Source organism: Parasteatoda tepidariorum, chromosome 9, assembly GCF_982258835.1.
Source record: "Parasteatoda tepidariorum strain Cologne lab strain chromosome 9, Ptep-v5.0, whole genome shotgun sequence".
NCBI classification, from domain to species: Eukaryota; Metazoa; Arthropoda; class Arachnida; order Araneae; family Theridiidae; genus Parasteatoda; species Parasteatoda tepidariorum.
Window position 1 is genome coordinate 68,995,319 of NC_141763.1, and position 13,108 is coordinate 69,008,426.

At 24.9% G+C, this 13,108-nt stretch overlaps 2 protein-coding genes across 3 annotated transcripts in view; one reads left to right on the top strand and one right to left on the bottom strand.

The window, feature by feature from the left end:
* The first annotated feature begins 45 nt into the window (after window positions 1-45).
* kappaB-Ras (NFKB inhibitor interacting Ras like 1) lies at window positions 46-6,882 on the top strand. The gene is made up of 7 exons (XM_021147258.4): window positions 46-300; window positions 791-880; window positions 1,796-1,846; window positions 2,139-2,234; window positions 3,510-3,603; window positions 4,904-4,990; window positions 6,717-6,882. The coding sequence occupies exons 1-7, from the start codon at window positions 184-186 to the stop codon at window positions 6,779-6,781; spliced, it is 600 nt and encodes a 199-aa protein (XP_021002917.1). The 5' UTR covers window positions 46-183; the 3' UTR covers window positions 6,782-6,882.
* Nsun2 (tRNA (cytosine(34)-C(5))-methyltransferase Nsun2) overlaps window positions 2,264-13,108 on the bottom strand; it is a 33,919-nt gene continuing 23,074 nt past the window's right edge. The window contains exons 16-22 of one of the 2 annotated variants that reach the window (XM_087152069.1): window positions 11,604-11,736; window positions 11,410-11,487; window positions 10,419-10,560; window positions 10,285-10,324; window positions 8,868-8,992; window positions 7,301-7,475; window positions 2,264-2,446 (exon numbers count right to left, since the gene is read on the bottom strand). In XM_087152069.1, the coding sequence (XP_087008195.1) occupies window positions 7,306-7,475; window positions 8,868-8,992; window positions 10,285-10,324; window positions 10,419-10,560; window positions 11,410-11,487; window positions 11,604-11,736 (688 nt within the window). In that variant the 3' untranslated portion in view covers window positions 2,264-2,446; window positions 7,301-7,305. Of the gene's footprint in view, window positions 2,447-7,247; window positions 7,476-8,867; window positions 8,993-10,284; window positions 10,325-10,418; window positions 10,561-11,409; window positions 11,488-11,603; window positions 11,737-13,108 lie in introns of those variants that run through there. The other variant, XM_087152068.1, reaches the window with a different exon arrangement.

A 13,108-nucleotide genomic window follows, 5' to 3' on the forward strand; every position in this document is an offset into this window, starting at 1 on the left:
TCCATTATTCTTATTTATTATTAACTGTAACTTTGTGCTTGTTAAGTTTTTTTTTTCTTTTTCTTGTTTTCGTCTGGTCAAAAAAAATGTAAACATTTCGAATTTTGTTTTCGCAGTTTCAAAGTATTTAAATAGCGAGGGAGATATTTAAATAGTTTAATTTTATAATTAGTTATAATCAATATGTTAAGATCGTCTGTTCCAGGGAAAGTTAGCAAGGTTTTAATTTGTGGTTACCGTAGTAGTGGTAAAACGTCAATACTTGAACAACTGATTTATGGAAATTTCCCTTGTAATGCTGTAAGTGTTATTTATACAAATGTTTCTGTTTATTTCCCTCTTACATAATTTCATTGAGATATAATTTCCGTTAAAAATAAATTTTCTACTTTTTTCTTTTTTGATAGAATTAAAAAATTTCTGCCTTGTTCATAAGCAATTTAATCATTCGTGATTTATTAAGTAATTTAAAGTAAAAATTTACAATTGAGTGTCCCCTATTTTTAAATAAACTAAACCACATTTAAACATTTGATATTGATGTTAATTTATCAAACAGAATTGTAATTTTCTTTCATGATATTAATCCAATGAGCACCGAACTCTGCACTCTTTCCTATCTTAATAATTATTGTTATTAGTTCTAGTTTAATATCACTTTATCATTATATGCTGTTAATATCATGCTTTAGCTAACTTATTGATAATTATTACTTTGAAATTTCAGTGGTATTTTGTTTGTATTTTCATTTGCACTAGTAGTTACAAAATAATTTTATTTTAAATGCAGTACCCAACGATTGAAGATACATACTGTGCACTGGTAAATACTGATAGAGGAGTGAAAGAAAGACTCAGATTTTATGACACTGCTGGCACAGTAAGTGTTTGATTTTATTTTTAAAGGTTGCAGATTAAATTGGGGAGATTTCCATATCGTGATCTGTGACAGAATAATCTCCAAGTCTTAGCAATTTCTGGGCAGCGGTCCAAGAGAAACTAACAAGAGAACATCACATAAATGGACTAACTCGAAAGGTATAACTCATAGCCATCCTTGTGTAAACATCAACTTTTTTTTTTTTTAAACAAAAATTTGGCACCTTGGCGATAGCAAATGGTGTGACAGATCTCAATACGGAAATATCCTCATTAAATTTATATTTTATTATAAAACAATTTCAATTTGTTAATCTAAGCCTTTTTTATTATAATGATCTTCAAAAAAGTTTTTTATTCCATCTTTGTGTAGAATAGTATTGTTCAATAATTATTGGAATAATCAATCTATTGATGAAATTATGCAACTTTATTTTTGACAGTCTTCAAATAATGCTACTAACAGTATGTTTTTTAAATGTTTAACTATTAAACATTTTAAAATTTTATCATTGATTATAAATACATACTATTCATTGCATTATAATTAGTAATCTATGTTAATATTTCAAAAATGGAAATTTTATGAATTCAAGTTATTTAAATAATAGCATAAAGAAATTAAATGCAACAGCTAGTTTCTACTCTGATATACAAAAACTTGTTGCACCTCCATAATAACTGTTATAGGATATAAATTTTTGTTTCTTTTAGCAGTGTTTTATTGCACTTAAATTTAAAAGTAGGTAGTTTACTTGTATTAAACTAAATTTTTAGTTTTCTTTAGTAATTTTTATTAAATTTTCAAAATAGTATATTACATTTTTATGTATGTACTTTTTTTAATATCTTTTTTTTCTTTGTAAATCTTAACATTCCACAATTGAGCATATATTTTTTTACTTTTATTTATAAGGTACCTGGTCAATCTACAGACTTTCTGAGAAACTATATGACTTATGCTGAGGTAAATTTTGTGATATTTACAAATATTTATAAGTAAAAATTTGTCAACTGTGCTTTGAAGTATAGTATATTCAATTTTGTATAATTTATATTTTTAAACTGGTCCACTTATACACAGTTTTTATATAAGAAACATTCTTAAACAATGTGTAGATATCTTTTAAGATCTAAATATAAACTATTGTAAATTTTGATTTATTGAAAGACATATTTAAAGTCTTTTTTTTATTCACTGCTTGTATTAATTACATATTTTTATATATTGTGATTAAAATAATGCTGTTTCATTGCAGGGTGTTGTTTTAGTTTATGCTATCAACAGTAGGGAATCATTCTCATTATTAGATCAAGTAAAAAAAGACTACGACAAAATAAAAGAAAAAAAGGAAGTAAGATGACCTGCCATCTTTTCTAAAACTTGTTTATCATATTAAATTTTTATTAAATCTTTAATTAAACTCTTCATATTACATTTTGTTTGTTTAACCCTCCAAGCATTAAGCTCCTGAACAAAATCAAAGCGAAATTTCTCTACTACCTCATAAGAAAACCCTATGTTATTCTGTGAGACAGTACATGGTTTTCTGATGCAGTCATTTGCCTGAAATTCAGAAAAATTTATGAATTAATGCACAGAGAGTTAGATATTATAATATTCAGAAGCTAGCTTTATTTTATCTATCTAAACAATTTATTTGTACAAGAGGATTTAATAAGTACCTTTAGATTAAAAAATTATTTTTTTCAAAATTATATAATGTAAGAGTTCCAAAAGTGTGTATGTCGTACCATATAGGATGTTGTGGGATGCCACTGGTGTTGAGTTTCAAATGTTTGGAATATATTTTAATTATGAGTTTCAATTTCCAAATGTAAGTTTCTCATCTCACAAAAATCAATATGTTTTAGCTATGTAAAAAGATTTTGAACACAGTATGCGTGAACTTAATTCTTAACATAATTTGAAATATTTTCAATTATTGAGTATCCTATTATAATTTGTGTCTCAACATCCATAAAGCTCGATTTTAAGCTGTTGTCATAAATATACATCATCTGATAATTATAGTGCAATAAATAGTGAGTTTATAGGCATTTCAAGACTTATTCTCAGCTTCTTCATCATAGTCCTTAAAAATAAGAAGTATATTTTTGTATTTTAAATTATAAAATACTGCAAATAAATATTACATAAATAATGTACCATGAAATATTTTAATTATTTTCTGATACCTCTGTTACATTATGCAACATTTTTTTTTTCTTGCTTAATATTTACAATATTTGATTTGTATTAAAATAAGTGTAAATTTGTTGCAGCATTTTGAGATTAGAAAAAAGTTTTAAATTAAATTCTTATGATGATAGCAATTTTTTTTTTCAATTCAACAAAAATTTGATGTTTGGAGGCTCACTCTAACGTAAACCCATGGTAAGGCATTAGGTTACAAGGCTTTTTTTTTTTAAAAAAAAGTTTTCCTTTGTTTAGTTGTATTTGATTACAAGAGGTTTGACTGTATTTGTGTATTTTTCATTTGAAAATAATGTTTATTATATTTTAATCAGATATCTGTAAAAACAATAATTGGTTTATATTTAATAATAATTATGTATAGCATTTTTGGAAAATAAAATAAAAATGGCAAAACATTTCAATCTTACAGGTCCCAATTATTGTGCTTGGTAATAAAATGGATCTCCAAAATGAGAGACAAGTTGATACTGGTTTAGCACAGGCTTGGGCACAAAAAGAGAAAGGTATTTATTATATTTAAACTCTGCATATTATAAAAATATCTCTACAAGAACTTTATTAAAGTGTTACCTCAGGAAAAAGAGATTAAATTCTCTATGATAGTTCGATAGTAAAATCTGTTATTTTACAAAAATATCAATTTTAAGTATCAATATTTTAATGATAATTACAGCACTTCCGAAGATCTGGAAAAAAATTTTAAAGTGGAAGCAAAATTTAAAGTATGCATCCTGTTTTTTAGAGACATGAAAACTTTTCAAACTGCTTGTCAGGTATAATAGAATCACAAGGAAATAATAGAAATAGCGCAACAAATCGTAATTAATACTAGTTGGGTTATACAGTTCACAAATAGTGAATACTGAACGTAAAACTATTAATTTATACAACAAAAAAAGTACGAAGTTAAAATATTAACTAATTATTCATTGAAAGATAATAAAATAATTAACTTGGTTAAAAAAAAAGCAAAAATACTTCTTTAAAAACAAGACCATTATGTTCTGGGCAAATTTTCCCTCATTATTTTTCAGATAGTAAAACTTAACATAAAATTTTTATTTCATACAAGAAAACAGAAAATAACACACCTTAAAAATAAAATAATTTTTTATTAAATGATAATAAAATAACTAATTTCCTTAAAATAAAACAGCTCAAAACAATTACAGCTCAAAACAAATGATAAGGCTGTTGCCTTTTTTGCTTTTGCCATTTCATTTTCAGTAAACTGCCTTTAATGGCAAACAATGTTCTTAGCAGTTAATTTTTATTTATTTTCTACTATGATACTCTAATGTGTGTTCAAATTAATATTATTTCTAAAGTCAGTTTTATTCTTCCACACTGTGTAAAAAAAAAAAAAACTCTCACATGAGGCACTATCAGTAATTTTTTGGTGAATTCAGATAAGATTTTATTTCTTATTTCCCGTATTATCGGTTATATCTTTTATCATGTTACATTCACTCTTTCACATTTTAGTACTTCATCAGCGAAATTTTCAATTTCATACAATGAAAATTTGATTTCTATGAGATCCTATTTTTCGTCATTGTATTCTTCCCCAAGGAGATTAAGAAAATATTCAACAGATTTAAACGATTTATTACTTCTTAAGTTTATATCCTGCATGTAGCAAAACTTCCTCACTGAGAGGAAATTTTCTATGTACAATAACACAAACAGTAACATAAAGTAACATTAATTTATCTAAAGAATATGGAATGATGGTGAAATATTTTTTATAGAGTACCTATCTTCCTTTTAATGTGTTTTTCTAAAATCAATTTTATATTTCAGTGAAACTCTATGAAGTATCCACTTTAGACCGAAGAACGTTAATTGAGCCATTTGTATATATAGCTTCAAGAATGAATCCACCTCCAAGTAAGTACAAATCTTCTTACACACTAACAAGGAAACTATCGACATGTTAAAGGAAATTTTAAGCTCATACAAGTATATATTCTGTTGAAAAAATTAAATAAACAAGCTAAGCAACTATAGAAGAGAAGAAAAAAAATCAAAGAATTCTTAGTTGCCTAGCAACAGATGACAACATTTCTTAAGAACAGTTGATATTTTAATAATTTTTTGTTGTTGCAAGCTTGATTTTCGATTTTAATTTGCATTTTGACAATACTAGCATTTTATTTGATATGGAGATTTTTAAATTTTTTACCTTTAGAACCTTAAAATTTCAAGTCCACTTTCCCTAATTGATACTTTTAGATTATTTAAGAATTAATAAAATATAGCTTTCATTATTACTACTGGCTTGCAATCACAAGATGAGCCCTCAATTTCATTGAAATATCTCCCACCAAACAAGTAATTTTTTTTTTTTTTTAAATTTATCTCTACTTGAATACATTAATAGATTGGGGAAAAAACATCTTGTTTCATATATTAAATTTTTTTATAATATTTGTTAATAGGTATTACCCTTAAAATAGTATTTTTGCAAAAATATGATCTATCCATTAGCATGAAATTGTTTGAAAGAACTCTACTAAACCTATTTAGGGAAGAATATTATATTATGTTAAAAACAGTGACAAATAATAATTAAAACAAATTGCCAATCTTGGATTTAGTCAGGATTAACAATTTAATAAATAGACACCTCTATAAAAAAAAAAATTATATTTTGTGGTGAAAGAAAAAGTGTAAAAATACCCATAATTTTTAAGCAGTTTTCTTTTTCTCAGAAATATCAGTTGTTGTAATGCAGTAGTCCTCAATGGAAATGAAAAATCTTAAGAATGAAAAGCATTTGTAAAAAAAATGAAAGAAAAAGAGACTTGGCGAACATATGACTAAATTCATTTGATAATAGATTATACTTTCAATTTTAAAATATTTATTAGAAATTCAATTAACATTTTTTTTTACTTTAAATTTTTTTGTAGTTATTGCTCCCTTGAGGGTCAAGACCCAAAGTTTCAGAGAATTTCAAAATAAATGAAATTATCCACAAAATTCAAATAGTTAAAATGTCATAAATATTCAACACTATTTTACGAATTAAGTTTCAATACCCAGTAGCTGCTTAAAGTCCACCCAGCCTCAGATTGATGGGGACTAGCCTGTCTCCGAAATAAAGACTGCCTGCGTGCAGTACATTGCCACAATAAAGCTCTTGATCATAAAATTGTGGAGCTATAACCTCCTTGATCCACAACAGGCTATTGTGGAATGGTTTACTATTTTATGTCTAGAAATACTTTTTTTATAAGTAATGCTTAAAAAAAATCACACTTGTAGAAACTCATGTAGTCATTTTTCAGTAAAAGTCAATCCTAAACCTGCTTAATATAATTTTTTCAATTTCAAATTAACTTTATTGGGTATAAAAACATTATTAAGGTTTTATCATTTATAATTTTACATTCTTCTCTTATAAGAATGAATAGAGTGTAATTTAAAGACATAAGCGAATACTTTTTAAAGTAAATCAATAGATATAAATTTTTAAATTTCATATTTTGCACCCGTTTATTTAAAAATTTTAGTTTAAATTTTTTTTATATAGTTTATAAAATATTATTAAATTGAGCAAATTTAAAAAGTTGAACAATATTATTATTATAGAAATGTTTCTCTTGTTTAGGTAAATCATCATTTCCACAATTAGGAAAGAAAGGAAAAGCTGGCAGCATTACTATGGAACTTTAAAATCAAAACAAGTTTATGTATAAATTCTTCATGAATGGAAAAAGTTTTGTTATATTTATTTACTTGTACAGAAAATATTAAATAAATTTTTGTATGATGTTTGTTGTTTTTGTCAGATTTTTCATTTAAATAAATAAACTATAAAAAGAATAAGTGAAAAGAAACATAGTATTCCAGATATTGTACATTTTTCTGAGAAATAAAAAGCAGATAAATAATTCCCTTAAAAATTTGTCATCTTATTTTTATATGCTAAGTTGCAATTATTGTGCTTTATAATAAATATGGTAATAATTTTTTTGTGATCACTCATATCAAGCTACAAAACCAGACTAGGATTTTTTTTTCTTTCTAAAAATAACATACCTTAGGGTTAACATCTTTTTTTGAATTTAAAAACATAACTCTACTTTAAACTATTTGACCCCATATAGTTTAGCTATGTTACGTAAGAGGAACACAAAAATATATTTACATATTTTTTATTTATAAATGTATAAAATCAACATCTATACATACAATTGTCAACTTATAACAGCATTATCAGCTCTTTTGATTACATTTTTAGTGTCTGAATCACAATCTAATAGTTCATCAGATATTATTTCATTGTTTTCAGATTCTTCAAGCATTTCTTCATCTACATTTTCTCCACTCTCATCCTTAATTTTAAATTTCTTTTTCTCTCTCATTTCTGAAAAAGAAAAATACAGATTCAGTGGCAACAATACACATGGGCAATAAGATCTAGCAATTGTTGTGGATTAAAAACAATCAATACGCTATTTTTTTATTTATTTTTTTTAATTTATCTGCATAATTTTATCACATAGTGTTTTCTATCATCCCCTTTTTTAAAAAAAATGCATATTAAGGATGGAAAATAAATATTTAGCAAAAATTAAACGAAATCTGTTGAGTCACAACTGAGAAAGGCAGGTTTGCAAAACATGAAAACGGGTTAAGGTTGCCCGATGAAACTTGATGTTTTAGGTAAGGTTAACGAAAGTTCATGAGTTATAATACATTAGTTTTATTCAATGCAACAATCCCCAAAAATATGTTTTAATTGTGCTGATTACTTTTTAATGTATTTTATTGTTTTGTTTGATTTGAATCTTAAATTTAGCCAAGAAACTTTACAGTATTAATTATCTAAAAAACAATTTTAACTGAAGTTCTTAAAATTATACAGGGTGTACTATAGCCATAATGTGTGTCCTTCATATAGATATTTAGAATCCTTCCCAAAAATGAAGTAAGAAAAGGTTTACACATTTGGAATCAATATTGAAGAGAGAGAGAGAAATCTATATTTTAAAGAAAAAATGAATTACTACTGATGAAAGCTGAAATGAAAACATAATGTTTTTGTTTGCCAAAGTAAAAGTTTAATTATAAACATCATAGAAAACAAACTAACCTATAAATTTTGCTCATCAAGTATATAGTAAAAGTAACCATAAAATTATTAGATGATTAAAATGTAATTTTTTCTCAGTTGCTATAAAAATAAAGATTTTGGAAAATACATCAGATGCTATAAACTTAAACCATTACAAAAGCTAGAATTGTATTTCATGTGTCTACTAAAGTCTTTTTACAAAAAAAGTTTTCAATTGTTTAATATTGTCAATATATTTTATTTTTTTCCCCTTGAAATCTTTTTATTTTAATATATTTTTTTTTTTTCGAAAAATTCTTACATAAATTCCAGATTTTAGCATTTAATAATATTTTTATTTATTTTGTCTAATATCTGTAGACATAGAAAAACTGCAACAAAAAAAATCACAAAGCAAAGTATAACAAGTGTGAATATGAATACGAAAAAAAAATTTATTTATTAACGTTTAAGTTGAGTATTTTTTTTAGGAAACAAAATTTGTTACTAATACAGCACCAAATAAATGAGGTGAATGGTATTGGTTAAAACCTGAAATACACTTGAGAAAGGCTAAACTAGTCTAGTAACTTGCTTCTGCAAAACATGGTTAAAAAAAATTTTTCCTTGTCAAAAGACTTTGTGGGGCAAACCCCTGAATCATAAGTTGTACAAGTCTGGCTCAGGCAATGTCAAACTTACCATATTCAGATACATCAACTCCACATATTCTTAGATAGTGTGCTCGGCCTACTTTAGGAACATAACACCGGAGAGTCTGATTTCCTTTCCAACCACATAGCTCAACTTTGAATTCATCATCTTTTCTAAAGGATTAAAATTAGGTTCAAAAAAGCAATAGATGTAAATTGTAATGTTTAAAATTTCAGAATTATGAGCAAACTGCCAAATATCTTTTAAATCAATAATTACAAAAACAAAAAAAAATACCTCACTCTTTAGCATGACCCCTATAAACAGTATACAAATATTTTTTTCTATCAGTGGAACTGAAAACTGTCATGTGTACAATGAGCAAAAAAGGGATCACTCCAAACCAAATAGACCCTAAAGTATAGGGGGTAGCCACAATCTGAGAAATATGGTCAAAATAGTTTAGTCAGGAGAGCACTCTAAAGTTTGGACCCCTTAATGTTAATTTTACTTTTCATTATATCTTGAGAACTTTTTAAGCGAATTGAAACATTTTTACACACAATTATAAAATTCATTTATCTAAAGATAATCCCATGAAAAAATAACTTTTAGTAAATATTTTTTTTTAATTTTATTTAAGAATTTTTAAATTGTAAGGCATAAAATTTTTTGCTTCATTTTAAAGGATGTAATTTTATATAGCAAAATAAAAAATTTGGGCAAAATCAGTCAAATTGTTCTTGAGAAATTGAATTTCAAAAAAGTCAGATACTTAAAATTTGATTTCTCATGAACTATTAGACTGATTTTGCTATATAAAATTACACTCTTTAGTTTTATTTTCAGAATTAAAAGTTGCAGCCTGAATAAGAAAAGGTCATAGATAATGAGTCTTTGTATAGACAAAATAAATGTTAGTAAAAACTAAGGTTATTATTGTGTAGCAATATGATAAAATAGAACATATAAAATACAAAGAACTTAAAATTTAACAAATGGCATAATTAACTTTATATACTTTGTTGAGCTTTTAAAAGAAGTGTTCTTGTTTATTTCTTTCAGAAATATTACTAATAATTAAAATTAAAAAAAAGAACTTTCATCATTACTTTTATTTTATATTCCTTTTCAAAAGAAAAATCTTTAAAAAAAATCCTTTAAAATTACATTTTATGAATTTTTTCAAAATTGCTGATTTTAATTACAATGAGGCTTTAAATCTATTAACAAACTACCAGATATATTTGTTTTTCATAAAAAAGGCCTTAATGAAATGTATCAATGCAAATTTTATATGCTCTACCTTTTAAATTGAGCACTTACATTTCTTAAAGGCAATACATAAATTATTAAATATCAAGATATGAAAAGACCTTGTGAAGTTTCTTTAACTAATACATACAACAAAAAAAAACACATTTAAAATGAAAAAAGAAAGCAGAGAAACTTTTAAAATAATTACCCAACATTCCCAGTGTAACAAAGAACAACACAGCCAGACACTAGAAGAAAATTGTTGGATCAATAAATATATTCTTTATTTCCTTCACATTATTTAATACATACACACAAAAAACTAAATTATTCATTTTATACCTATGCTTGGTAGCTTGGCCTGCATGCTTTCTGTAAACAAAGAATGGGCAGGATATTCATTAGTGAGACACGTTATCAAGTCCTCTTTTTCAATGGTCACTTTTCTTTCTTCTCCCATAAAAGGCAAAACTGTTGATATACCCTGAAATATAATGTTAACACTCAATGCTTCATAAAAAATTTTAAAAAGAGTTATGGACTCTAAGAGATTTGTTTAATTTATTGAATAAACAACTTATACAAGTAGTGTTTGAAGTCTTAAGCAAATAAATGTTATTTTGGACCAATAAAACTTAATTGAAAACACAGTGGCACCTAGTTAATGTTACTGATCTGATTATAGTTTTTCACTAAAATAAGTTTATATCTAAGCTTTTCAGCTCACAATTTTTTCAGATAAAATTTGTTTAATGTAGTAAATTAACTTCAGGTAGCTCAATTCTTGAGATAGTTGACCAAGTATAAAAATTTCTGAATTTTGAACACGAAAGCAATAGATAATATAAAGCACAGAGCTTTTTTATAAAATTAAATTTAGAATAATTTTTTAAAAAATTATTTTTTCAGAATGCATGTCTACTATAAGTTCATACTAAGTCAGAGCATAGACTTATTCAAACCAATTCAAAAAAAAAAAAAAAAATTCTTGCATCTCCTGACTTAAATTATTGAACATTTATAACAAATACAGACTAAAATCATCACTCAATCTCAAGAAAAATAGACAAACTTTCTTATCAGTAACTAGTAAAACAAAGAAAGAAATACAAAAGTATAAAAATTATTTTAATTTTAAAAAAAATTATATCATGAATCACTGAATTGGTCCAATTTTTTATGTCTTTTAAAAAAGACTGCTAAACAAAGTCAGAAGCAGAATTAAAATTAAACTAGGATATTGTCATTACCAAATTAAAATGTATTATTGAAGCATTTAAAATAATTTTGCCATTAACATAGAAAACTGATATCAAAACTAATAGATTCTTACTTCTTGAGTAAATCGATAAATGCACACTGTATCTTTGTTTTCACTTCTGCTCAAAATGCGTAATCCAGTGTTAATAATCTATTGGTAAAAAAAAAATATATACATATAACTTTTTAAAAAACAATTTAAAAAAAAAATAATAATTTAAATACAATTATAAATTATCAGTGTAAATAAAAATATTGATACAAAACCTTAAAAGTGTCCAAGTTGTTTTCCATGATGTTTTTAACTATCTTTGATGTTAAATACAAATTCCTTTTCTTTCCTTCTTTGCATCGGCTAAGCAACTGTGATGATGGAAAGTCTTTTAAATTGTAAAATTCTCTAAAATTCATTTTAAAAAATAAATATATACTAGTTTACACAAATTTTTAAATACATAAATATTGTATAGAAAATGTTGAAGATTAAATTGGCTTAAGCATATGTTTCTGTTGTAAAGATAATTAATTACTTGAGTAGTTTTCTACTCGCTGCACTCTAATACTACCTACAGTTTACTGAATAATACAGTATTAGATACTTTAAAATTTTATTCTAGCTTAATACAAATGACTTTCAAATTAAGCTCTAACGATATTTATCATGCATATTCTGTGAAACCTTAGATTTACATATCCTCCAATTCTAACAATTTGAACAAATAATTCCTAGAATTGTTCGATACACACAAATTTAAGTTCTAGCTTTTGGTGTTAGAAAATACAAAAGTTTTAAGCCATTTATTCCACCAAAAGAAAAAAAAAAAAAAAAAAAAAAAAGAGTGAGAGAGAGAGAGAGAATGTAAAAAAGAAAAGAAATATAGTAGCAGATTAAGAAAGAAAAAAAAAATAGAAATATAGTAGCAAATTAAGAAAAAAAAATAGAATTCCAGGGTTAAAAGAAAAAATTAGATTACATCAATGGGTATTAAAACACAAGTAGCATAAAAATGGGCTAACTTGAAAATCTAAAAAAAAAATTATGTACATATTCCATAAATTATTAAGCAACCAACATAAACTAATAAGCAAAACTAAGAAAAAAATATTCACAGCACAGATTGTTTGTCTACATAAACAGTTGGATTTTAACTTCTCATTTCTGCACAACTTATAACTTAGTTTCTCTGAATTTTTTTTATTGAACATTAGAATAGAAATTCCATCTATTATGAAACCACATAAAAGCATCTTGTACAAAATCAATAATTCAATTGTTCAAACAATTCATTGTTGTATAAAATAGATAATTTTAACATTCTAAATTCAGATAACATTCAGATTTGAAACAAATAATCTTATAATTATGTTCAAGATAATTTATCAAGCAAATCTTTTTTAAGATTTCTTAATATCAATAATTTCAAAATTAAATCTTAAATGCATACATATTGTAATTCAAAATTAATTGTAAAATGCATACATGTTGTTGCTTCATTCATGTTGTAATTAGATTTTAGTTCATACAGAAATAATTAAAATTTTATGAAATCGAAACTAAAATAATTTTAACTTTTTACGATGATTAAACTTTTAAATTATTTTTGGCTTGTGAAAAAAAAATTATAAAGCTTTTATATAAGAAATAATTAAGTAAAAAAGAGGGGGGGGAAGAAAAATAAATTTTAAAAATGTAACAAAATGCAATATTTAGCAAATAAAATGAGGCACATGTTAAAACAAATAATCTTATAATTATGTTCCAGATAAATTAT

Excerpts from the sequence above, each read along its gene's own strand:
- kappaB-Ras (XM_021147258.4), top strand. The coding sequence starts at position 184 with ATGTTAAGATCGTCTGTTCCAGGGAAAGTTAGCAAGGTTTTAATTTGT. Across the intron at positions 1,847-2,138 it reads ACTATATGACTTATGCTGAG|GGTGTTGTTTTAGTTTATGC; the intron begins GTAAATTTTGTG and ends GTTTCATTGCAG. Across the intron at positions 2,235-3,509 it reads AAATAAAAGAAAAAAAGGAA|GTCCCAATTATTGTGCTTGG; the intron begins GTAAGATGACCT and ends TCAATCTTACAG.